Raw genomic sequence first — 26,879 nt, forward strand, 5'->3', positions numbered from 1 at the left:
GCTTCAGGCATCCACTGGGGGCCTTGGAACATATCTTCCACAAAAAAGGGCTATTGCCATACTTACTTATAACCTGCTTTATTCTGCAAAAAAGTCAAGATACTTAGTGAGATTATTTAGAAGGAGAGAAAGAAAAAGAAGAAGGAAGAGGAGGCCCAGGAAGAGGAAGGTGGGGGAAAAAGAAACCATCCTTACAGCTGCCACTTAGCCACTTGCACATCACTCACTCATTCTACCTCCAAAAGTTCAGCCTCTTGTTTAATCTATAAAATCCACTTAAGCAGAAATTAGAAATTCCTATTTTTTTCAATTATGGAGGCTTAAATTTACATTTAATCCAATCATTACTCTGTACTTAATTTTCTGATGACAAACACATTTGACCTGTTAATATATAAACCCTTTCTGTTCCACCATGTAGGGACAAATGAGGACTAAGAAAAGAGGAGCTATATAAGCAACAGTCATCTAAAAGTAAAGAATAAAACTTCGGTTCTCAAATAGCAATAAACTGGCAATGGAATGAAATGAAGAGGCTTTTAATAATCCTAAATGTATTTCTTATATCTTGTAAGTAAATTAACAATGAAAACTATAGTCTTGGCATAGAGGATCTTCCCTTACAAATATGTCCTTGTCACCATTCTATATCATGCAGTGTATACTCGCACCAAGTTATAGTTACAAATATTCAAACATATTACTCTAAACAAATTTGCAGGTCCTTCAAGTTTGTTAAAATTTACCTGGGCTGGTTGTTTTGGCTCCAGAAAAATACTCATTATACTTGAAGTATCTCATTTGGCTAAGTAGAGGTTCCAATTCCTCCACTCACCATACAAACTCTTTACAACTCTTCTCCTCGAGTTTTTTTTTTTTTTTTTTTCAAAATAGCACAGGACTCATTAGCTATATCCAATGTTAGCCTCTATGCATATTAAAGACTTTGAATTCACAAAGCAATTGAACTTCAATACATGAAAACGTCATAGTATTTTTCAGTATTAAAGGGAAAAGTTTCTACAAGTATTTAAACAAAGTACATAAAATACAGACTTCAAGATTTTCCTTACTTATTATACCTAATCCTGGAGAGATCCAATTAGTATCTAGGTGTACATATTTTTTTAGGATGTAAAAATAACATGGTGAACCTCTGTGTTCTCCCATGGTTGCCTCCCACACCTGAGGGACTCTCCAGTAATTCCAGTTGCCACTGTGATATATCTGTTATAAAATCCCAGAAAGCTCTCACTTGAAGTAGATTGCCCTTTGATCCCATTTCTTCTCAGGAGTGGTGTGGTTGTTGCGCAAACTAAAAACTGAAGAGAATCCTGATGGCTGGGCTTTCTATCGTACATCTCAGGCTATGGAGAGAAGGGCAGGAATGCTCTGAACCTGGCATTCCATTAATAGCTGAGTACAGCATAGCTATCTATGGGCTCACCTGACCTGGAGTGCATCCAGGTGCTGAGTATTTAAGCAGTAAATGGAAGGTATAGCAGGGCTCAGTGCAGACTTTCAAACCCCTAAGCTGGGCCTGTGATCTCAGAAAACTGCTTCAAATAAATATCAGTTCCCTCTGTACTCTAAGGAGAGTAGTTAATCTTTATCATGACAACTTAAGGCCATGGCCAGATTGAATGGTATTGCTGAGATCTCCATTTCCTAGCCCAGCTTGTTTTCCTGGTTGGCAATGGATCTTTAACCCTTCCCAGGGCTTGTCAGAGTCCTGCAGCACTTGGAGGGCTTGATGCATGGCTTATTTTTATTAATGATGTTCAAATGAACTTCAAAACCACCAATGGAAAATTTTCATTTCAAATAAACTATATTTTTATTAAAACAATGGCAATCCAATCAATAAATTATTCAAGATAAAACTGTATAGAATATTATATTTTTCCACTCATAATCAGGAATACTTTTCTAGCACTGCTCCTTCCTCCTTCTAGTTGCATTTTTTATACCTTTAGATAGAGCAAAGTTCAACTTGTCTACATTTTTCTGCTCCACAATACAGCAATTTGTTATTAACCTCCCTGCCCCAAACAAAATAATCAAACACATCAGTCAAAACTGATAGTTTAGTGATCAATTTCAAAGCTGCCTATCCAAAAATATTGCATGATTGTGACGAGGCACGTTAACCCTTGGGGAGAGAGTGGCATAAGCCAGATAACATTCTAACAGCACAAGGAAAATTTTGTGCAACTGAAATTCTGGCAAAAATTTCTGAGTGTTTGACAGAGGTGTAAGAGATGCAAAACAGTGATTAGTTTGTAAATATTTAATTAAAATTTATTTTGTATTTAGGTATCCTGGGCTTTTTTCTTAAACCCTACATGAAAGGTTTTCAAATTTTGTATAATTTCTTATCCTTAATTTACATAATTTTTCCCCATTTCCCCCCAAAATGATTATGAATCATTTTTTATGCACTACTATCAAATTTGCTCAGATGTGTGTGTATCTGATCTCCCTGTAAACATCGCAGAGACTCCTAAGTTAAATCAGAAACAAGCGGTAATTCCAATCTTCTTCTAGCTGGAAGATTTAAATAATACAAAAACATTCACCAGTAGAACATCTAACCAAGGTGCCCAGCTCTTAATCATCTTTTGGCTCAAGTCTGAATAATCCTCTAAATAACACAGCATAGTCAAGGCAGTACAACCATGGTGTGCATCCGCATACTGCTAATTCCTTTTGCACTTGCCTGTACCACACAGTTTAGCACTTTATTACATGTTGGCTTGGCATCCAACTGCTCTCTGTGGATGTCTTTTCATTCAAAACACATTCTGAGATGCTGAAGAGCTGTGTCCCTGGTTTAAACACCTCTGTAATCCATACAATCCTTGGCATGCATGGTGCATATAGAGAGTTCATACTTATTTGCTCTTTTAGGAACTTCTTGGGTAAGACAATTCTTGGAAAAAGTTGTCAAGACTTAATATTTCTGCTGAGACTTTCCACAAGGAGGCAGATTAATACTCAGAATGAAAACCTTTTTCCTTATAATTTGACTAAAATTCACTCACTCTTCTGAGAAATCACTATTAGAATTCAATAATGGCCAGGATTCGCTAAAGTTACAATACTTAGTCATTTTTTTGTTATGTTCATAAACAGGTCACAACCTGTATAATTTTTAGTAATACTATTTCTTATTAGTCAATGTCAGCTATATCAACAAAGGGAATCCAACTTTTTAACAATATATTCCCATTTAGTATAATATTTTAATATGTAGATTAAGATACTAGTCAAATCATATCTCCCAAAATAAAAGGCATATGTGTGTGTATACTCTCTCTCTCCCTCCCACACACACACACACACACGGAGTGCTTTTATTAGAATTCACTTAACCAGAAGTATTTTACTTAACCAGAAGTATTTTACTCTCCAAAATTTTGTTTCTCAGTGAAATATCATGTGTATATACAATTAAAAAGAAGCCATAATATATTCACAAATTGACACAATGAATTGATATTTTATGTGGGGTATACAATATTTAAGTTCCAGTTCTTATTTTAACAATTTAACAAACTATATCAAGAGGCCTAAGATTGTATGTGCACATGTTTTTGTTTGGGGGATACATATGTTAACATAATTAACTTACAGATCATCAGGACAATTTCTTGGTGGCTCCAGTCTCCCTCCTGTTTGCACATAGTTTAAAACATCAAGGTTGGAATGAGCTGGATAAGGCTGATGACCAAGAGTTAAAATCTCCCAAATCAGAATTCCAAAAGACCTAAGAATAGTAGAGGGTTTGCTTTAATTATACTTATTACAAACACCAGGTTTACAGTAGTTTCTCCAACAACATTTTTCCTGGGGCTAGCAGGGTCTACTTTGTCAGTGTATTATTGGCCTCATAAAAGGCAAATGGCAGATATAAAAGCAGGCTGACAAGAAAAAGTAGAACAAGACATTGCGTATGAGCAAATACTTCAAAGGTGATAGGAAGGCTTGGAGGAGGCACACATGTGCACACACAGAGACAGACTCATATGCATGCTCACATGCATGCACATCCATGCACATATACACATATGCACACACAGAAACAGACACACATGCACATGCATGCACACACAGAAACACGTGCACACAGACACATACATGCATATATACATGTATACACACAACTCATACTCTGTTTCTCTCCCTGACTGAATCCCCACTGTAGGCCTCCATTATCTAAGAATTTCAGAGCATTGACATGCAGACACACCGAAGGGTGAGCACAAAAACATTTCAGCATTTTCCTCCCAAGTTTGCAGGGGATAAAGTGCCAGTAAACATTGAGAGGGAAGGCATGAATAAAAATTGGCAGCACTGAGAAATTTTATCTCATTCGTAATTTTGCCTAGGGCCAGCCCAACTTAAAAGTCATTGAACAAACTTTTACATTTTGAGCTGTTCTATTCAAAAGTTGGAGTCAACAAACAAAAATAAGGGGCATCATTCAAATAATAAAGGGATGTCCAAATCTCCCCAGTGTCCTAATCTTTTAGTGTCCTAATATTTTAGGATACTTTTAAATCCATGATTTAAAGTTTACTGATAAATTAATGACCAAACATTCCCAAATAGTAGGCATTTGGGCACACACTTGGACATTAATTCCTAAGTACCAATTCCTATTAGTCATAGGCTTTTACATCTTTGGAATGTAATAAAATATTTGAATGAAATGTATCTATTTCATAACAAAACTGATTCAGGGAGGAGCACAAACTGCTGAGACCCAGGAATCATCCCACCTTGACCACCAACTCTCACTTTAGCTTGAGGCAAATCACTTAATCTCTCTGGTCTTCTGTTTTCTCACATTAAAAAAGCAAGATTAGATGTCCTTTTAAAATTCCCTCTAATGTTTGATGATTCTGTCAGCATTGCTCTGTGTCCCATTAAACTTACCATACATCAGATTGAGTAGTGAAGATTCCATCCATCAAACTTTCTGGAGCCATCCACCGAACTGGGAGCAGGCCTTCCCCTCTCTTTCTATAGTAATCATTTTTATAGATGTCTCTGGCAAGTCCAAAGTCTCCAATCTTCACTATCCGTGGACTGGTATAGTCTTTCACGGAAACAAGGCAATTTCGAGCTGCCAGATCCCTGTGGCAGAAGTTATATTTAATAATAATAATAATAACAACAATAAAGTTCCAGAAATCAAAGAAGTAGCCCTAGTAGGTCTGTAAAGAGAAACTTTTTTTTTTTTTTACTTTAAGTTCTGGATTACATGTGCTGAACATGAAGTTTGTTACATAGGTATACATGTGCCATGGTGGTTTGCTGCACCTATCAACCTGTCATCTAGATTTTAAGCCCTGCCTGCATTAGGTATTTCTCCTAACACTCTCCCTTCCCTTGCCCCCAACCCCAGACAGGCCCTGGTATATGATGTTCCCCTCCCTGTGTCCATGTGTTCTCACTGTTCAACTCCCACTTATGAGTGAGAACCTGCTTTGGTTTTCTGTTCCTGTGTTAGTTTGCTGAGGATAGTGGTTTCCAGCTTCATCCATGTTCCCGCAAAGGACATGAACTCATTCTTTTTTATGGCTGCATAGTATTCCATGGTGCATATGTGCCACATTTTCTTTACCCAGTCTATCATCGATGGGCATTTGCGTTGGTTCCAAGTCTTTGCTATTGAAAATAGTGATGCAATAAACATACGTGTGCATGTGTCTTTATAGTAGAATGATTTATAAGAGAGACTTTTAATAGAAATTATTGCTAGTTTGAAGGAATTAAAATGTTTAATTATCTTGTGTGCTTTACCTGCACTACAGGTGATTATTGTGCCAATATCCGTAATAACCCTGTATCCAGAAGAGAATTGTACCTGTGAATGAAATGCATCCGTTCCAAGTAGACACAGCCTTTTGAAATATCTACACACAGGTCTACAAGGTCAACCAAGGTGAGTAAAGGACCATAAAACTGTAAGAAATGAAAGAAAAATTACAGGTAGTTATCTAGTTTGCATGAAATATATACATATATGTGTGAATATAAGTGGATACATGTATATGCATATGCATGTATGTATCTGATGTTTTAAAGGGATTTTTAGTTATGATTATAAGAATTCAAACAAACAGGAAAACAAATTTATATGTTTCCTATGCAAATATACATAAAAAATGACAGCTATGTTTAGTAAGTAGACGCAATATAGAATCTTTATTGGAAAGACCTCCAGGTGTCAGGTCAGACAGATCGAGATGTGAAACCTAGTTCTGCTACTTACTAGTTGTGTGAACTTGCTTAAGTTACTTAACTCACTAAGCAAATTTCTCATGTGTAAAATGGGCAATAATACTGACCTTGCAAAATTCAAGTAAGTTACATATATGGCTGGTCGATAACAGGCACTTAATAAACAGTTGCTGCTCTCATAAGTAGTCAAAATGATCATTTAAGTGCTAGCTGGTTTAATTATTGACCCAATGGCACTCTGTCTTGCCAGTCATGATAATGGGCTTGTTTCTCATACGAGCCCCACGTAAATTGTTAGCAATACCCTATTTCAAAGTTTCAAATTACTCCTCTCATCTAAGAGAGAGAGTACAAACATACACTTGAGCATGTACTGGTTGCAATGATTTCTACATGAAAATAAGCCAGTTGAAGTTTTTATTAGTACCATATTGGGAAAATTCAAAGTTCCTGCCCTGAAGCTATATTACATTGTCTGTCCCTTTCCATTGTCCTGCAATTACCCTGGTTCAAGCTTTTGTCATCCCTAATTTGATGCATTCAAAAATTTCCCTTGTCTCCAGCCTCCTGTGCTTTTTCATTAGCTTGATTTGTTGTGACCCCCTTCCTGTAGAGTCCATTATGAATTCCTGAGCACAGCCTCCACAGCACCCCCAGGCTGCACCAGCCTTTCTACAAGTCTATTAATTTCCTACTGTTTCTCCTCTCTCAATCTGTGCTTCCGTTACACTGGTCCGATTGCAGTTCCTTATACCTACTCTGCATTTCTCAGCCTCTCTTCTTTATTCCTGCTATCATTTTTTTCTCCTGGAATGTGCTCCTGTTTCTTGATTTCCATCGACAGCCTTAGCTGAGTATCTCAAATGATTCCAAACTTCCAAGTCCCTCAATTCCTTAAAAACAAATGCTCTTAAGTGGTGTTCTCCCTACCTCCCCTGAAACGTTTATCTCTTGCCCCCAAACTAGGAATAATCCTGATGTTCTGGGGCTCACTATTGCCATGGTTCTGCTCAGCCACACCTAGGGCTAATAACTAGGCTATGACCTTACTCCCAAATCAATATCCTCCAACCCTATTCGGGGCCATTATCATGGCCCGTATCTGAGTCTCTGCTGGATGTCTTGAATGGTTCACTGATTCCTGTGTACATGGAACCCTGCTCTGCTCTTGACAAAACCTACTCTACCTGTGAAGACTTTCTCTAGGCCTAGGATCCTACTCCCTAATTTCAGTCTGGTGGCTAGTGCCCTGTTCCCTGCTGACAGATTTTCATAATGCTGCCTGCCTGCTTGGATCTCTGACTATTCTCTCCTTCTGATATCCCATGTATCAACCTGTTGGGATACCTCATCACTGCATGCTGGGTTTCCTTGATTCTAGATGCTACTCTGGACTACCACCTGTCATCTCTTGTTAAACCCTTCAGATATATTAAACTTTGATCTTAATCTATCCCTAGTCAAAGATTTTCATAACTCAGTGGGAAAGTATAGTTCAGCTACTGTTCTACCTCCTGCTTTGGTTGAGTCTGAATCAGAAGACCTCTTCCATGAAGCCCTCTCAGCTTTCCTCAGTTGGAAATCACTCCTTCCTCTGGGCTTCTGCAGTATATTCTCCACTGCACTCTAATGAGTCCACCTACTTCCTACTTTAAGTGGATTATTTAGGTATCTGTAGACTTGTGTCTGTAGACTTACAACCCTACCATGTAGCAAGTTCCTTGAGTGCAAGAACTACATCCTTCACTGTTGTATAGTAAACACCCAGGAAAAATTTGGTGAATTTTATGTTATCTGGAAGGCAGCACATTTACTACATATTTGTATTACTTTGACAGTTTTTTGTTTGTTTGTTTCACTTTTTTCTATCTTAATACAATCCTTTTAACAAAAGTTAAGGCCAGGTGTGGTATCTCATGCCTGTAATCCCAGGACTGTGGGAGGCCAAGGCAGGCAGATTACTTGAGGTCAGGAGTTCGAGACCAGCCTGGCCAACATGGTGAAACTTTGTCTCTACTACAAAAAATATACAAAAATTAGCTGGGCATGGTGGCATATGTCTGTAGTCCCAACTACTCAGGAGGCTGAGGCAAGAGAATTACTTGAACCTGGGAGGCAGAGGTTGCAGTGAGCCAAGATCACGCCACTGCACTTCAACCTGGGCCACAGAGAAAGACTCTGTCCAAAAAAAAAAAAAAGTTAAAAGGAGACTTAGGAAGCTTTTGATTCAATATTCCATTTTGTAGATAAAGAAACTGAGTCCTCAAAGCAAAGGACTAGACTAAGCTTTCCGGGCCTAGCTGCAGTCAATTCTTAGGCATTCAACCCAATAAAATAGTCCTTGAATGCAGGGAGAGAGAGAAAAAGGCCTCTGCTGGTTCTTCTGAGATAGTGCCTCTGAGCACTCCATGTGGGGAGAGGCTGGCCTCAAAAGAACTCAGCAGGAGGGAGAGTAGCATTTGTGATGGCTCCCATAGGCCTCAGGCCTTCATTCTGCCTTCAGCACCTAACGATGTCTCTATGGTTGCAGCGAAGGAGACGAAGCCCTGGAAGCTGTTTTTGGCAGCCACCAGGAAAGGCTGCGGAACAGCTGAAGTGCATGTGAGAACCAATCTTTATAAGCATTAGGATCCTGGGTGACTCAAAACGATTTGGAAAAAGTAGATCCACTTTTTTTTTCAGTCCATCCTTTTTCATCCTCTCTTCACTTTTCATACCCCCAGCCCCACCACAAAACAAGACAAATCTACAAATAAAATTTATTGTTTAAGATGAGGGATTGAATGTGCGCATTTTTAGTTCCACTCTCTCCCCAAACCTTACTAACATGGCAGTATAGTGAAAATTTTCATAATTTCACAAGGGCAAATCAACTGTCATGAGAACTGACATGGCAGACAAAGCATTCTGGAAGAGGGAAAGCAGATGGAGGAGTGGTAATTTAGCAGAGCCAAGAGAGATGAAAGCTGACTGCCTACAGAAAGAAAAGGCAAGAATTGAGCTGTTTTTCACTATGGAAGCTCATAGTCTCCAGAATGGGAGGCAGCAGGTATCCCTGAATACAGGGACAAGAAGAAGGACTGAAAGCAAAAAGAACGTTTAGGTTATTTAAGGCCTAACTAAATCATACATTCTTCTACCACAGATGAAGGCTTTTGTCTATAGTAAACAAACAAATAAAAACAATAGAAACCTGAACCAGAACAACTCCAAGTTCAGAGATACTACCAGTCACACTGAGGCACTGTACTGAAATGGAGAGAATTAAAATTAAATGAGAGTCCACATACTGAGCCTTGAGACCTCCAGCCCCCTCTAAATGCTCTGAGTTGATGCATCAGGCATTTACTGTCCAGAGGAGAAACGAGCAATTTCCTCCCTGGTTAAACTGGCATATGTCAGGGAAAAGATTCAGTTACTGACATTGGAGGACCCCCAGTGGAAGAGCAGGGTCCCACCTAACACCAAAAGGAAGCTTCCTTGGACACATAGGTTCCCATCATTTTGTTAGGCCTCACGATTAAATATGAAACCAGCCAAGAATACTAAACATTTGAGAAAGATTCTCACATTGAATCAGATTCCAAAACAAAGAGGAACAAGGAAGCCAAGACAATGCAGGAAGCAAATTAACACTTTTTGAAAAGCATAATTAATACCCTAAAAGAACATGAGTAAAATTTTGCATCTACGAACAAAACCAGAATATTATTTTAAAAAGCAGTCAAAATACAAGAACAAGTCTGTGAAAAATTAAAATATGTTAACAAAAATTTTTAATTCTACAAAAAGATTAGGGGACAAAGTTGAGGAAGTCTATCACAATAGAAGGCAAAATGACAAAAGCTAGAAAATAGGAGAGAGCAGCTAATAGAATGAGAAGATGAAACAAAGAAGTCCGTTATAACAGGATTTCTAGAACAAAGAAATATAGGGAATAAGGAATTCTATTCATTATCAAAGAGACAATGAAAAAAATCCTGGAACTGAAGGGAATGATTAGTAAAGCAACTGTTACTTTACTATGAGTAAAGAGTATCACAGATAAAATTTTCCTCAAATTTTTGAAGGGGAGGAGGCAAAAAACAGACCACTGATAATAAGTTCCGGAAACAGAATGGCATAAGAATTCTTATTGGCAATTGTAGAAGCGAGGAAAGAAAGTTGTAGTGGCTTTATCTGTTAGATAAAGAGTTTTCAACCTAAAAGTCCAACCAAATTATCAACCAAGTGTGAGGGAAGAATAAAGGACGTTTACTCAAAAATTTAAAAAAAGCAGATTTTTGCTGCACATGCATACTTTCTCTTCTAAAACAAACAAAAAGTCATGAGATACATGGAAAAAGTCCCACATGGACAAGAGTTGAGGAAGATTCCCAGGTTGAATGTGAAGGAAACCCTAGAACAGCAGCTGTGTAGCTAGCCTAGAGCACAAGCATCCACACTGCTTCCAGGAAGGAAGTGTCCAAGAAAAAATTAAGTACTAGATTGTCTGATACTGTTAGCCATATTGAGAAAAGTGTTACAATTCAGTTGGGGAGTTTACGTATATAAAAACTAAAATGAAAACAAGAGATATTTATTAAACTAGCCTGAGGAAAAAAACTTACAATAATAACATTTGGATAATTCAGCTCCAAAAATAATAATAATAACTAAATAGTTCTAATAATGCAAACCTGGAAGGATGGTTTATCTGCAAAATTGTGATAATTGTCAGAGGATGAGGCAAGCAAAGTTTTCCTGTGTGTAGCGTGGTAAGGGATGGACAGGTATATTATGAGGAAGTCTAAGAGAGTTAAATCCTCATCTTCCATACTGGGCAATCAATTTACCCCAAATTGAAAAATCAACATGTGTCAGTATGAGCAGACTATTTAGGAACTTGGCGGTAAATACCACAAGATACATGCGGGCCTGAGAGGTAGGAATGAGGCAGTGCACAGGGCTCCTGTTTTTCACTATATGCTTTGTCACACATTTTAATTTTTTAGCCATATGATGTTTATTTTGATATAAAAATTTTTTAATCCACCAGATTTAAACTTTGCTGACTTGTCTTATCTTACGTGTTCTCATCTAAGGTATAAGGTAGATTCCTGCAGGTAGTCACCCCCAGTCCTGTCCGCCATTCCACAGTATTTCCAGGGTTCATAATGTGCTGTGCACTGCTCCAGGCACTGGGGATACAAGAGAAGAAGGACTGCGGCTGCGTTTTGCAGGCAGAGCTTGTTAGCATGGATGTAGGGAAAGAGAAAGCAAGGAACTAGATGGGTGGAGTAGGAGAGGACGTACGAAATCAAGAGCTCCGTTTGGGGCAAAATATGTTTGAGATACCTACTAAAATCCAAAAAGATATGTCAACTAGAGAGGGACATACAAGTCTGGTACTCAGTAAAGACATCAAGACTGGAAATATAATTTGGGACAGACAGGCATATAGATTAAGTACAGAGATATGCCTTTCCAACTCCACGCTATCCCTGTGCTCCAGAAAAACATGATTCTGGCAATGAGGGTCATGTTCTCCCATTAAATACTAAAAACAGGCTCGGGCTCACATGACTGGAAAATGCCAGAATGTTAGCCCAGGGTTCTGATTGTCAAAATCTAATGTGAAGGAAACAGAATAATTCTTTCCATGTAAGTCTTCTAAGGTTTTACCACTGCAGCCTATTAAATTTAAAGAAAATTAATAGGGAATTATAGGGCATTTGCATTATGAAACCAATATTATGGATCCCAACTGCCTACCGTTGCCATCCGGGCTTTACGCAAATAAGTAAGAAGGTCTCCTCCCTCCATCAGTTCCAGGATAATGTATTGGGGTTCATTCAGCAGACAAACTCCAAGCTGCTTCAGAATGTTGGGATGATTAAATTTGCTGAAAGGTGGAAAGACACAGGCTGGATGATATGACAGAAGCAGGAGTCCTAGTCGAGGGTCTTTATGGAGTACAGCAATTCTTTATCAATAGTTTCCTTCAAAACCCCTGACTTAGTGTCTCTAACACTTCATTTTCCAACTCCCGGTCTTTGTGCTTACCTTAAAGAGGTAATATGGCAACCCCTAGTGGCCATGAGTATGGATAAAATAGGTTGGTTTTTAGAAGGAATAACATTTGTATTAAGCATATTTTGGAAAAGAAAGTAATTTTGACTAGTAGCGTCCTTGAGAAGATATTTGAAAACATTGGGTTTTGGGTCATTACAGGTATGAAATATATCCTCTCCCTTTCAGGAAAACAACTCAGAAATGCGGGTTTGGCTACACAGTTTTCTCAAGACATCAAACCAAGTAAGTCCCAACCTAATAATTGGAACCCACAGCTTGAGACCCAATCAACCACTGCCTCAAGTCTTCCCATTAAGATGTGCTTGAGCAGTTTTTATGACCACAAACTCAAACTGATAGACAAGTTTATTAAGACAAAGGATATTTTCACTGACATTATAGCATTTGAGAGAACTCTCTCTTACTGGGTATACTTGACCATTATCACACATTTAGATGAATACAAGCATGTCAAAAGCCAAACAGCTTCAGAATTCACTTGCAAAACATGCTCCTTATTGAAGATAAAAGAAAGGAGAACCTTTTGCCTGAGGATTGCCTGTACCCAGGCTCAGAAGATTGGCCTCTATAGACTACTTACTCTGCAGACGTAGTTCCATTTAAACGTTTCAACCATGTTGTTTTAGTCATGATCCGTTATGTCATGTCATTTTGGGTGTTAAAAATAAGTCAAGCGGACTTAAAACTTCTTACCCATACCAGGAGAAAATTATTTCAGAGCTACCTCATCAGATGTGCCTCCTTCAGGAATTCAATCTTCTCCTGGTCTGTGGAACCCTTCTTCAAAGTCTATACAACATAAAAACAAGTCAGGAATCAGTATAGCAGACATTTCTGTGAGCTCAGTGGGTTAATGGAGATTGTTCTGTTTGTTCTGTAATATCTACCCTGAAAGCTGGAAACAGATTGTAGATAAAACATGTGCATGTATTCTACAAACCCTTCAAATGTTACCTCCTGTTATTGCTAGTAGAAGAATATGCAAAATAAAGGTCTAGTAATGTTTACACAATATTCCTCCAAAAGGTAGAAATTTTAAGAGACCAAGTTTTGTTGTTTAGGCCAATTTCTTAATTTTCAAAATTTTCTTTTCAATATGTTTTCTCCATCTCCTTGCTTTCGATTTATTTCTTGGAGGCCAGATTCCCAGTCCCAAGCAATTGATCAAAGCTAATCATGAAAATTGTATTCTGAAATTCTCCAGCCTCCCTTGGAAATTGGGGTGGTCATATAACTCGGTGATGGTCAATGGCATATAAGAGAAAAACTGCTGAGGCAGGAAGGGAGCTTTGAAGAAGACTTTGCCTTCCTGAACATGTACATCTCACACCATCTTTCCTCCTCTCCCTGGCCCGAATGAAGATGTGATGCTCGCTTCTTTGTCAGCCATCTTGGAACAATGAGGCAGCAAGCATGAACAACAGCCAAGAAAATTTCAGAGATACTGGCTCTGACCTGACACACTATCCTGAACCAAAGCCAGCAGTCATCTTGTTACATGAGAGAAATAAACATTTGTTTAAAACAGTCAAGGTGGGAGTAAATTAAAGAACTTTTAAATGACATCATTTAGAAGCAGAGAGAATTTTGCCAACTTTTCTAGTTGTATAGCTCACTCTCAAAGCAATAAATCTCTAATAAGCAGAGATCAGGATATTGCTCAATTACATAAAAGATTCATCCTCCCTTTATCAAAAGAAAGTTTTCGCAAAAATATGAGTATATCAAGTGCTTCCTTAAAAATACATTAAGTATACTATGATAAATAATCATGTAGTCAGAGACTGACAAACTACAGCCTGTGGGCCAAATCCAGCCTGTCACCTCTTTTTGTATAGCCTATGATCTGAAAATGGCTTTTCCATTTCTAAATGGTTGAAAAAGTCAAAAGAATACTACTATTTCATGACATATGAAAATAATATAAAATTCAAATTTCAGTGTTCATAAGTAAAGTTTATTGGTACACAGCCACACTCATTTATTTACATATTGTCTATGACAATACAATGGCAGAGTCTGTATGGCCAGCAAGCCTAAAATACTTACTATCTGCCCAGGTAAGAAAAGGTTTGCTGACCCTTGGTCTAGTACCTTAAGAATGTGTTTCACAACTCCAGTTCTCTCATGGCATGTTTGAAGAAAAATGATTGCCTGATAGGTCTTAGCTAATTAGTAGCCTTAGAGGTAATGCAAACCCTGGAGATTGTTGATTACAAACAATGTTCCTATGTAGGAAATGATTTTTTTAAATGTGATTTCTGTAGCTATGGATAGGCTTCGACATTCAACCAGTCCTCTTTTCAACAAAGAGCACTCAACTTTTATTATAATTATATCCAGGTCAGTCTTTGTAGATATGGTGATATAATGTGTCAAGGAGTTCGAAGATTCACATTACCTTCACTGCTACTTTGATTTCTCCACTTCCAGCTCCTAAGATGTCCACTGCTGTTCCTTCATACACTTCTCCAAAGGCTCCACTTCCCAGCAAGAGACGCAGAGTCAGTTTTTCCCGAGGGAAGGCAGGAAGATTTTCAATCTCCTCTTGGGTTGGAAGAGTACTGTAAAATAGCAACATTTTTGTCTCCCCACCCTCCACATATATAGGGTGTACAAGTTTGTGTTGGTATTGGTATTTGTGTTTGAGAGAGAAAGAAATATCTCATGGCTTTGCAGTATTGTGTGTTTTATGTGACATGGTGATGTGGAACTTTGGGTTCCTAATTACTTTACTTTACTATTCTACAACCTTTTACCCAGACAGAGCATGATGGTCCACTTCTAGGCACCTTAATTTTGATAAAAATATATATGTGTATGCATTGCCTCAACACTTTTATTGTAGCTTGTTGGGTCAAAGTTAGTAGGTATTAACTTCTTCAGATTGCCAATTTGTATAAAAAGCTACTGCAAATTAGTAATAAATGCATCTGGGTTTATAAGCTTTTCGTTAGCTATTTCACACATGTGACATCTTATGTAAAACAAAATTTACTATGACCAAAAAAATCAACCCCATCACCATAAGGTTAACTTTAAGAAGCCAAGTTTCTCACTTGGAATACTACAAGGGGGGAAAATGCTGCTATGTTAAAAATGCTTTCAATTTTTAATAGAGAATCTTGAGTAGCAGATATGCTGAGTATTTGCTCAAAGGAAAGTCACCTCTAAACAGCTGATTTAGATCACCTTTGTGTCTACTTCAAATCCTTTGTTTTTACACCTTGCATTATAAATTTCTGAAAGCAAGGCCTATGATCATTTAATTCCTTTTTGCATAGATCCTCATATAAGGAACCTTTGCATAAGACACTTGAATATTTTCCTTAATTATTCTGACAACAAAAGTTCAAAACTCATCTATCTTAAGAAGGTTTTGTGGGCAATCATCATACAACTTCTGAAATGGAGTAAGATTGACTTAAGGCTGACCATGTACACAAGGCTCTCAAAACTCCTCTCCTCTCAAACACTGCCTCCAGGTCAACCAACCATGTTACCATCTATTCTCTTCAATGTAATATTTTTCTCCTTCTTTCATTTGTTTTTGAGCTACATGACAAAATACTGGAAACTAAGGGATTTTTCTGTATTTTTCTTAAAACCACATAATTTGCCATCCATCCCAGGTCACATTTGAGAGTGGAAGAGGAAGTTATTAATAATTATGCCAGAAAAACTGGTATAAACCATGACTGTCCTGGGCAATGCGGAATTCATAGGTACTCTCGTTACTGTTGCCCACCCTTTGCCTAGGTGCTCCATAATGATGGCCAAAGCTACGTACTGTATTGCATAGCAGGCATTAGCCAGGCCTACTCCAGCTGCCAGACCTCGCAGCTCAGCCAACTCTTTGTCTTCGTTTATAAGCACTGTCACCCCTTCCTTGGCACTTTTTTGATTCTTTAATCTTCTATGCCAGACTATAAAGGAAAAAATGACATAATTTACAAAATAAAATATTGCTTCTTTTTTCCTTTAGGAAATGTTAACAGTGCATTTGAAGTGTTTTTGTGCAAGAACACTATCAGTAGAATAGTTATAGAAGTTTTCATAATTTGATTTTAAAATATCTTATAAAAAACTAATTAAATCCAGGTAAAAAGCCATATATAAGTACACAAATCATACTACACCATTTTTAATCTCACTTCTTAAAATTTAATGTATTTCTTACTGTTGTTATAAACAAATTAAAGTATCTTAATATTAAAACTTATTTGTCAAAATCACCCATAAACGAGTCAAAATAAACCAAAACAAACATAATTATTAGTGAAACAAATTCATTTTTGAGTTCAGTCACATCCAGGTTATACTCCTCAGTAGAAAAGAAAATGCTTTCAGTATAATGGCAAATTTTTTTTTTGCAGAATACAAGAGTGTTTATCATTGTTGTTCATATACACATACTCGAATATGTAGAAAAAGTATTGGAACGAAGCTTACCAAATGTTAGCAGTGGTCTGCCCTAGTTGTAGAATCATGAGTAATTTGTACTGTCTTCCTTATATAATAAGCAGTATTAGTTTTATAATAATAAAATTTTTTTTAATATTAAAATACAATTATGTCAATAGGATTGTCATCTGTACTGGACTATTGGCTCAGAAGTTGAAAACAGCAAGCATGCTTTGAGAGATGATCATTAAAATCTGAACTTAATTTCACAGTAGCTTCTATGTTCAAGAAGTTAGAGTTTTATTCACATGAAATTCAATTTGAAGGGCTACACAGTGAAAGGTCACAAGTACCTTTTGCTAAATTAATTTTTCCAACTTGAAATGTTCTCACCACCTCGCTTCACTTTTAAAGGCCCAATGTAAGCCCACAACCTCAATGATGCCTTCTGAAACCTCAGCAACCTCTACTAATCTTTCATATCTGAACTTGAAAGACTAATTGCGCCTCTCTGTGAGTGCTTATCCTATGCACTGTCTTACTTATTTCATCTATTTTTGTCTTTTGTTATTATTTAACACATATCTTGCTATTTGTCTTCTCACACAGGCATGTCTTACCTCCCTCATTAAATGGCAAGCTCCTGAGGTCAGCAGTTGTATTTTACAGGTTTACATTTTCCTCTACTCCCAGCAGAAGGCTAATGTTATGCATTAGATATGACTGCTCAGAAGCAAAGGCTGTCAACACTCATTTTAAAAATTGTCTAATTTTATGTTTATAACTGATGAGTGCCCTCAGCACAATACAAATTTTAAAATAATTGTGACTGTTTTGTTATTTTCATTACTCAATCTTTTCTCATGCACACACACGCTCTTACTAGTAAAACCACATGCACTGCTGCTAAAAGCAAAGAACCGAATTAGCTTAGCTAGACTCAAAAATTCGTGAATTTCAAACAGAATAAAGACCTTTAAGTCCTCAGAAAGTCAGATATCCATAGGATGTCTTGGAAGCACAATAGGTTGTCTGAAATTATCTCATGTTCATCCACTAGAGTTATGGGTTTAAACAATGGTGATGTACAAGAAAGCAAGCAAAGGTCAGCTGAAGGATTCTTCATGTAATTCTCCTTCCCAGTAGGAAAGCAGACAAGCAGTCAAGCCTATATGCCAACTGCCAAATATACTGCAGTCATATGCGTAAGTCTGAAGGGGCTGGCTTAGTGGCACAAACATCAGCTGTGCAATACTTAGACTCTCTGGAACCACAGGTTAAAATCCTGGCAGGGTCGGCTGAAATTTTTAGCTTTCCAAGTTTGCTGAAGGAGTTTCACATATTGTCTGGGTGGAATCTTTGAAAAAAAAAACCTCAAATCGAGCTTCAAAGTGCTCTCATAAAGATTGTGACTCCAATCACTTTGCAGAAAGAATAAAGACTTAGAACACAGTAAAGTGTTGGCTTTCTTTATCCTGAGAGTTCAACTTTATGTTTGTGACTTTTCCATCAACTTTCCCTTGTAACTTACCCCTACTTGTGAACAAAACAAGCCACAACTTTCTTAATATGTGTTTGAGTGTTCTTTTCTGGTAAGAATCATGCCCTTCTTTTAATGATTCAGTGTGTTGGGGACTCTCAATATTAGCAACAGATAGGGGTCCATATATCTTATAAGCAAACTCGGACAGTTTGGGGAATGAAAGAAAGTGCTATTATTATTTGTGCTGAAACAGAAATAAACAAGAATGTATGATCACTGTGATAACTCTAAAAGTCCAATCAGTACTTGATCATTCCTTTTGAGGTTTTTACTGCATTTTATCATCCTTAAAGTAAATCTTCTTAGAAAAAAAATAGCTTTCTATCTACCTAACCTAATTTTTCTGCTTTCCTGGTCATTTATAAATGAGCAGGGATTTGAAATAAGCAGATCAGATGTCTGAAAGCAAGAGTCGATCCCACAAGCCAGAAATGGATCTTCTGCAAAAGAGGCCCTACTCATTCCAAACCAGCCTGTCTGCTTAGAAACCAAAACTATCCCAATCAAAGATTGTCACTGGCCTCCCATTAATTCTATATTTTTTTCTGTACCCAGGGTTATTTTTCTTTTATTTATTTTAAACCATAAGCCACAAAACATTTGTATGCAGCCAATCAGAAATAAATACTGTTTTAAAGAAACCTAAAAGTTGGTGCCCTTGCAAGTAGTTTTATCTAAAGTATAACATGAAATGTACATGTATATTTTCCATAAAATAGTTATGCCTAGATCAGAAAACAATTCACAGAAGTTAGTGGTTATAAATGTATAGCCAAAGGTAACAATGTAAATTTTATTAACTTAATCAGGCAATATTTCATGTGGGAGATTAGATCAACTAAGAGATAAATCAATCAGGTATGATTAAGTAAACAGTTTGTTGCCTATTTTTAAAATTCTATTATACTTACCAAAGGTCAGTGGGATTGTAACAACCAGAAATATTCCAACTATAATAGTAAGTATGAAACTTGTTTCTGGTATCCAAAAATCATCTAATAATATAAACCAGAAAAAGAAATTAATTCATAGATAAAAGCTAAGTTGCCCCAGCTCTACGTAAGCACACAGAGTAATATAGCAGAGCTAGCTACTACTGGATTTTTGCAAGCCAGTTGTTAGACCATTGGTAGCTTGAAAGCATCCATACAGACAGTGTTTATGCCATATGAAATCAAAATCAAGGTGTTTTTGCTTTTTTTTGCAGAAAGCAACAAACCACTGGAATATACCCACTCAATCTTCTACTTTAAAATGACTTAGGAAACCATATATATCTTTTTAATAAATTTAGGACCAAGAAATCTCAGTCTTTGGATACTAAATAGTTGGCATTATTATTTTGTATAATATCTTCATACATATTTAATTTCATGGATATTAAACTGAGGAATAAACATGGTAATTTCTCTTAGGTAGTTTCAGTTGTGTAGAGGAAACAAACACGTAGGCCAGGGTCTGGCAAACTATGGCATGAGGACCAAATCTGGCTATAGCCTGATTTTGTACCCCCTATTAGCTATGAATAAGTTTTACATTTGTAAAGTGTTATTTTTAAAAAGAAGGAGAAGGAAAAAGAGAAGAAGAGAAAAAGAAGAAAAGAAGAACATGCTACAGAGATCACATGTAGCCTGCAAAGTCTAACATATTTACTATTTGGTTCTTTTCAGAAAAAGTTTGCTGAGCTGGGTAGCAAACTTTTGTACACAACTAACTAGATAACTAACTATAATATAAATAAGAATAATGTAAGTTTTATATAGCATGTGAGTGTATAAAATGCAATAATTCATTTGACTAAGGAGCATCATGTAAGCATTATGATGAGTTCATTTAAGCTAAGTCTTGAAGGATGAGAAGAATTTCAATTGGCAGAAAATAAATAACAGGAAATCACAGCTAAGGGGCACAGGGTAGGTGGTGGGGACCTGTATTCTAGGCTGAGGCAAACACAGGGCCAAAGACCAAGTGACATAAAAACTTTTTACTGGTCTGATATGGCTACAGTACAGACATAAATATTGGAAAAGATAAACCACAATTGGAGGATAAATTACAGAAGACCTCACATGCCACAAAGAAGTTTGTAGCTGATTCTGAAAGCAGTAAATGGAGAGCCATTGTGGGTATTTCAGAGAGGGGTTAAGTAATCCAGCCTGTGCTTCAACTAAATTAACTGTCAGCAGTATGTGTAAGCCAAGGGCACAGGCAAGAAATGATACCTTAAATTAGGAAAGCCAAGGTGGAAAGAGGAAGATGAGAACTCATCAGAGAAAAATCAAGATGGTAAAATCAACAGGACCTGATTACTGAGTAGAGGGAAAAATCACATATGGCACTGAGATTTCCTGCCTATGTGATTAGAAAGACAATATATCATAAACTAAAATAAAATACACAGTGGAAGAGGTAGATATTGGGGAAGAAACAAAGGTCTTAGGCCTGTTATGTATAATGTAGGAGTGGTCATAAGGCTGGTATAATGTGAACAGAATTATAAGGCTGGATAGAACAGATTGTGAACAGCCTTGGAAGCCTAATTAGCAGCATGCAATTGATGTGGTAGGAATTAAGGGGGTGGCTGATTATTATTGGGGAGAAAAATGACATGATGATAATGATGTTTTAGAAAGATCACATCACATGAATGGAATAGTTCAATAGTTTGGATAATAAGATATATATATATAGTCACCATTATCTATTGCTAATGTTAAGAATGTACTGATATTTATTACTGAACCTTTAGGTAATAAGCTAGTGTGTAGACAGACATGGTAACTTACCTCCAACTAATATAATATTCTCACTGATTCCACTATATTCACCAAACCCTAGATTATTTGCAGCTACTACTCTGAACTGAAATATTCCTTTCAGGTTTTTGGACTTCCATGTGCAAACACTACTGCAGGATCCATTAAATGTCATCTTCCACCTTAAATTCTGGTTCTGTAAATTATTTGAAGTGCTCTTTCTGCAAAAAATAATAAATACAGAAAATATACATGACAATATACCTGTTATTTCTAGTTGTTCATAGATCTTCTTAGTGACTGAACGCCAGAGAGTGTCCTTTGGCACAATTTACCCTTGACCTCATTCCTCTCCCATAATCTGGCAACGCAGATGCTAACAGCATGGTTTTATAGTGATCCTAGTGAGGCATGGAGCCAATTAACTCAGCCCACCAAGAAAACTGTGAGTAATCAGTGGTGAAGAGACAGCTGAGTACCTTTTTCCTATACTAATAGCATGGGTAAACTTTCTCCAGAATTCCAAACCTATAAGACAATTATTCCATGATTTTTAACTGGGAAGTTTCCATTTTCTCAATTTTCAGTCTTTTACATTATTTGTAGTTTACTTATGCCATATTTCAATAAAATACAGAATACAAAATTGATAAGGAAAGTGTGATAGTTCAGCTACCAAAGTTATCATTATATCTGAGATTCTGAGGCTCGTTGCTTCCTTTTGTATTGACCTACATTCCACCTCAAAGTCAATCCAATTGTTTTTCATTTGAAACATGGAAAGAGCACAAGGGCTGGGTTCAAAAGACATAACTGGAATGACTTTTTACAGAATCATCAAAGGCAAGCTCAAGGTCTTCCATTTATGTCTTCTCTAACAATGAAGAATATTTCAGGTCTGAAACTTTTCAGACCGCAATAGTTTTAGGACTTGGTGCCAATCCACAGTAAGCTTAGGGATATGTGGGAGAATCTAGTTCTATTCCTGCTAATTGACTCATCCTTCTGAAGACCAACAGAGAGTGAAGGCTGGCCCTCATAAGAGGCAGGGAAAGGGTAAGAACATCGGGAGCAGCAGGGCAGCAGAGTTGGTCACAGCTGTTCCCGGGAGCTGAGGGTCCCTTTAAGGACCATCCTGAGCAAAGCATTAGGACAGAGTGTTTTTACACATTTTGTGAAGTCTCACCTTTAGCATTGGCCATTTCACTGTTTAACCAAACAACTCTGATCCAAAAGAAAGAGGCCCTTGAGAATTTGTGAAGTGGCTCTACACAATGGCCATTGAGAAAAGAAAGAAGAATTCTGATGTTGGTTGAGCACCTTCTATTTACAACATACTGTACTGGGGCTTTACATAACGTTGTTTTAATTCACTGAGTCCACAACAGCTTAAAGAGATGAGATAGATATTATCATCTCCATTTTACAGATGAGGAAACTTAAGTTCAAAAAAGGAAAAGAACAAGCATTTAAACATGGTTTGTGTACTGGATTGAGTCATGTCCTCCCAAAATGCATACCCACTCAGAATATTTTAATGTGACCTTGTTTAGAAATAAGATCTTGACAAATGTAATCAAGTTAAGATGAGGTCATAGTAGTTTAGGGTGGACCCTAATCCAACGACTGGCACTTGCATAAGAAGAGGGAAATTTGGACACAGAGAACACCTTGTGATGCAGGAGGTGATGATGACAGTGATGCATCTACGAGCCAAGGAATACCAAGGACTGCCAGTAAACGCCACAAGCTAAGAGGCAAAGACGGATTCTGCCCTAGAACCATCAGAACAAGCAGTCCCGCTGATACGTTGGTTTCAGACTTCTAACCTCTAGAGCCGTAAGAATAAATGTCTACTGTTTCAAGCCACCCAGTTGGTGGTCCTTTATTGTGGCAACCCTCGGAAACTAATAAGGCTTGTTCAACTCCCAAGTTCATGCACTTTGCACTTCCACTACCCCATCAGTGAGTACACAGAGTCTAACTAGAGTGTCCTGACTGAAGGACTTATTTTGAGACACTGAAGTTACGACAATCATTCAGTCATCTTGTAGTCCATGTCCTGACAGTGGAGACCTGGAGCAAGGAGTATGCAAAGTATTTAGATGGAGTCATTTTAGTAGCACTTAAGGTGTTACTCAGGGTAACACACAAAAGAGGTCCTAGCAAAAACCTGATGTATGACCTGATTGCTGAACATCATTACAGTCACAAACCACCAAGACAGTTCTGCAGGTTAGAATGTATTTCACTCTGCATGAAAAGCAGCAACAGAAACTTCAAGGAGGTTTCAATTAGAAATAAGGGCCAAGGGAATTCTCTAGTATGAACAGGAACATTTTTTAAGGTTATGGGAATGCCAGAGCCAGAGGAAGCAAAAATAGATCTAAAGATCAAGTTGCCAGGACTATAATTATGGAAGTGACTTTTGTCCTTGGAACTTCTTAAAAGATGGTTTCATAGTCCTGTGAGAGGAGTGTCTTTGGAATTTGGAATTCTCCCCTCAAGTTGGCATGAAATCAGTCCTTCTAAGCCAGTTATGGTTCACGTGCTCCCCGTACTGGCCAGATCTGAGGCTGTTCATCAGTGGCTGGTTTTCATCGATGGTGTGTTTTCAGTCCCTGGGAACACACTGCAAACTGTAATCTTCCCAGTGAATACAGAATTCTGTGTGACCTCTACACTTCAGACCATTTCAGAACCTGACCTAATTTTACAGTATGAGAAATATCTACTTCATCACCAATTCTCACTAGAGAGTATTCACCTTGCTAAAGCAAATTATCATCAGGAATTTACATGCCATCATCATTTAACATTAAACATCAGCTAAGCTTTTTAAACAAAACTGATATTAAGTTAATACTGGTTGCATGAGCCTATGATCAAACAATTTCCATAAAGTGTCAATGAGCAGTTAGAGATTTCTGAGAATGACGTGATCTGTTTATAATTAGCATGCCAAGACCAACGTCTAGGAATTGAGCAAAGAACGTAATGATGCATGTGAGTCCTTTAACTAAAGATCTTTGTTTATATATAAATACATTTGCATAGTGTTACTTTTGATTACTTCATAATTATCTTCTTAGTTCTTTGTCATTTACAAGTACTTTGCAAACACACATACCTTATCTCAAGGATATAGTATGTAATTCTACATCCATTATCTTCAGCTTTCTCCCACTGTATTGAATTTTTACTCCCTTCTAGTAATTTGGGAATGCCTGGTTTATTTGGGACTCCAGCTTTGGGGAAAAAAAGAAAATATTGATTGATATGTTTGAAGTATTAATCTTCTGCACTGAAATCTTTCTACAGAATATACTAAGAGGAAAGACAAATAACATTAAAGAAATATTCAGAGGAGGGGCCAAGATGGCCGACTAGAAGCAACTGCGTTCAGAGGTTCCTATTGAAAAAAACCATAATAAGTGTGTGAATCCTTCACCGGCAAGGTATCTAGATTCGCTCATCAAAATTGGCTAGAAGGCTGGCGTGACCCACAGAGAGAAGGAAGAGCAGTGAGCCCACCTGAGAACCACACGGGGAAGGGGAACCCCCTCCCCTCCAGCCAAGGGGAGCGGCGAGCGAGCCCGCTACCCAGCCAGGGAAATTGCTTTTCCAAAGAACTGTGCAACTCATGGATTGGAAGATCCCACTCTCGATCCCATGCCACCAAGGCCTAGCATCCCAACCCTAGAATGTGCAGATTCTTATGGCCTCTCAGCTGGAATCTGCTTAAGCTTACTGAACTCCCTGGGGGAGGGGTGACCAGCACAGCCTTCTGCTGCCTGCTGTCTAAGCCCTTTGAGCTCCTTGAGGGAGGGGCAGCAGCCAGCACTGGGACTCCCAATTGCCTAACACGCTAATCTCCCTGGGCGGCGGGGGGAAATGCAGCATCCATTTCTATAGCTCCAGGCTGTACTTTTCCCCTGCGGGAGCCAGCAAGGCTGGACAGCTTGGTCCCAAGACTTGTCGCCACAACCCAACACACCAGCTGTGGTAGTCAGCGGCCAGAGTGCCTCTTCATGTCTAACCTTCACCCATCCTTCCTCAGTGGGTGGGGCTTCCCTGCAGAATCTCCAGTAACTGCAGCCAGAGGCTCAGGGACAGAATTCAGATCTCCCTGGGCCTGAGCCCCTAGGGGGAGTGGTGGCTGCAGTCTCTGTGGACCAACAGACTTAGCCTCTCCTCCTGGTAGTTCTGAGGAATCTGGGAAGCCCAGACAAGTGGGCTTTCCCACAGCAAAACACACCCTCTCCACCAGGGGACAAAGTGCTTCGTTAAATGGGTCCTCCTCCTGGTGCCACCCAACTGGGTGAGACCCTCCAACAGGGATTGTCAGGACACCCTATACAGGAGCGATCCTACTGGCATCAGGTTGGTGCCCCTTGAAGTCAGAGGTCCCAGAAGAAGGAGCAGACACCCATTTTTGCTGCTCTCCAGCCTCCTTGAGTTACATATCCAGGCGTGGGAGCAAATCAGATGAATAAGGCCTAAAGTGAACCCCAGCAAACTGCAGCAGCCCTACAGAAGAGGGAAGTGACTATTGAAAGAAAAACAAACAAGCAGAAAGTGACAACAACAGCATCATCATCAACAACAACAACAAGGGCCCCCACAAAAAACCCATACAAGGGTCAGCAGCCTCAAAGACCACAACTAGACAAACTCACGAAGGTGAGAAAGAACCAATGAAAAAAATGCTGAAAACCCAAAAGGCCAGAGTGCCTCTTCTCCTCTAAATGATCACAATGTCTCCATTAAGGGTGCAGAACTGGGCAGAGGATCAGATGGATGAACTGACAGAAGTAGGCTTCACAAGATGGGTAGAAAAAACTATGATGAGCTAAAGGAGTATGTTCTAACCCAATGCGAAGAAGCTAAGAACCTTGATAAAAAGTTGGAGGAATTGCTAACTAGAATAATCAGTTTAGAGAGGAACATAAACGGCCTGATGGGGCTGAAAAACACAGCACAAGAACTTCGTGAAGCATACACAAGTGTCAACAGCTGAATCGACCAAGTGGAAGAGAAGATATCAGAGTTTGAAGACTACCTTATTGAAATAAGACATGCTGACAAGAAGAGAGAAAAAAGAATGAAAAGGAATGAATAAAGCCTCCAAGAAATATGAGACTTCATAAAAAGACTGAACCTATGATAGCTTGGAGTACCAGGAGGAGATGGGGAAAATGGAAACACGTGGGAAAACACCCTTCGGGATATTATCCAGGAGAACTTCCCCAACCTAGCAAGACAGGCCAACATGCAAATTCAGCAAACACAGAGAACACCATTAAGATACTCCACGAGAAGATCAACCCCAAGACACATAATCATCAGATTCTCCAAGGTTGAAATCAAGTAAAAACTGTTAAGGGCAGCCAGAGAGAAAGGCCAGGTTACCTACAAAGGGACGCCCATCAGACTAACAGTGGACCTCTCAACATAAACCCTACAAACCAGAAGAGATTGGGGGCCAACATCAACATTCTTAAAGAAAAGAATTTTCAACCCAGAATTTCATATCCAGCCAAACTAAGCTTCATAAGTGAAGGAGAAATAAAATCCTTTCCAGACAAGCAAATGCTGAGGGATTTTGTTACCACCAGGCCTGCCCTGCAACAGCTCCTGAAATAAGCACTAAATATGGAAAGGAAAAACTGGTACCAGCCATTGCAAAAACACACCAAAGTATAAAGATCAATGACACTATGAAGAAACTGCATCAACTAGCATGCAAAATAACCAAATAGCATCATGGTGACAGGATCAAACTCACATAACAATACCTACCTTAAATGTAAAGGGGCTAAATGCCCCAATTAAAAGATACAGACTGG

At 38.3% G+C, this 26,879-nt stretch overlaps 1 protein-coding gene and 1 long non-coding RNA gene across 7 annotated transcripts in view; one reads left to right on the plus strand and one right to left on the minus strand.

The window, feature by feature from the left end:
* Positions 1-26,879, minus strand: part of ROS1 (ROS proto-oncogene 1, receptor tyrosine kinase) — a 139,965-nt gene that overhangs the window by 18,956 nt on the left and 94,130 nt on the right. For all 6 annotated transcript variants that reach the window (XM_016956213.4, XM_016956215.4, XM_009451893.5 and 3 more), the window contains 10 exons: positions 24,161-24,278; positions 21,061-21,251; positions 19,186-19,269; positions 16,118-16,253; positions 14,729-14,891; positions 13,052-13,116; positions 12,007-12,136; positions 5,876-5,973; positions 4,942-5,142; positions 3,635-3,769 (listed from right to left, as the gene is read on the minus strand). In XM_016956213.4, coding sequence (XP_016811702.3) covers positions 3,635-3,769; positions 4,942-5,142; positions 5,876-5,973; positions 12,007-12,136; positions 13,052-13,116; positions 14,729-14,891; positions 16,118-16,253; positions 19,186-19,269; positions 21,061-21,251; positions 24,161-24,278 — 1,321 coding nt within the window. The remainder of the gene's footprint in view (positions 1-3,634; positions 3,770-4,941; positions 5,143-5,875; positions 5,974-12,006; positions 12,137-13,051; positions 13,117-14,728; positions 14,892-16,117; positions 16,254-19,185; positions 19,270-21,060; positions 21,252-24,160; positions 24,279-26,879) is intronic.
* LOC134810362 (uncharacterized) lies at positions 124-14,849 on the plus strand. The gene is made up of 4 exons (XR_010158155.1): positions 124-570; positions 5,823-5,953; positions 12,493-12,549; positions 14,761-14,849. It is a non-coding gene; the product is annotated as an uncharacterized LOC134810362 (long non-coding RNA).

This window comes from Pan troglodytes, chromosome 5 (assembly GCF_028858775.2).
Source record: "Pan troglodytes isolate AG18354 chromosome 5, NHGRI_mPanTro3-v2.0_pri, whole genome shotgun sequence".
Lineage (NCBI taxonomy): Eukaryota > Metazoa > Chordata > Mammalia > Primates > Hominidae > Pan > Pan troglodytes.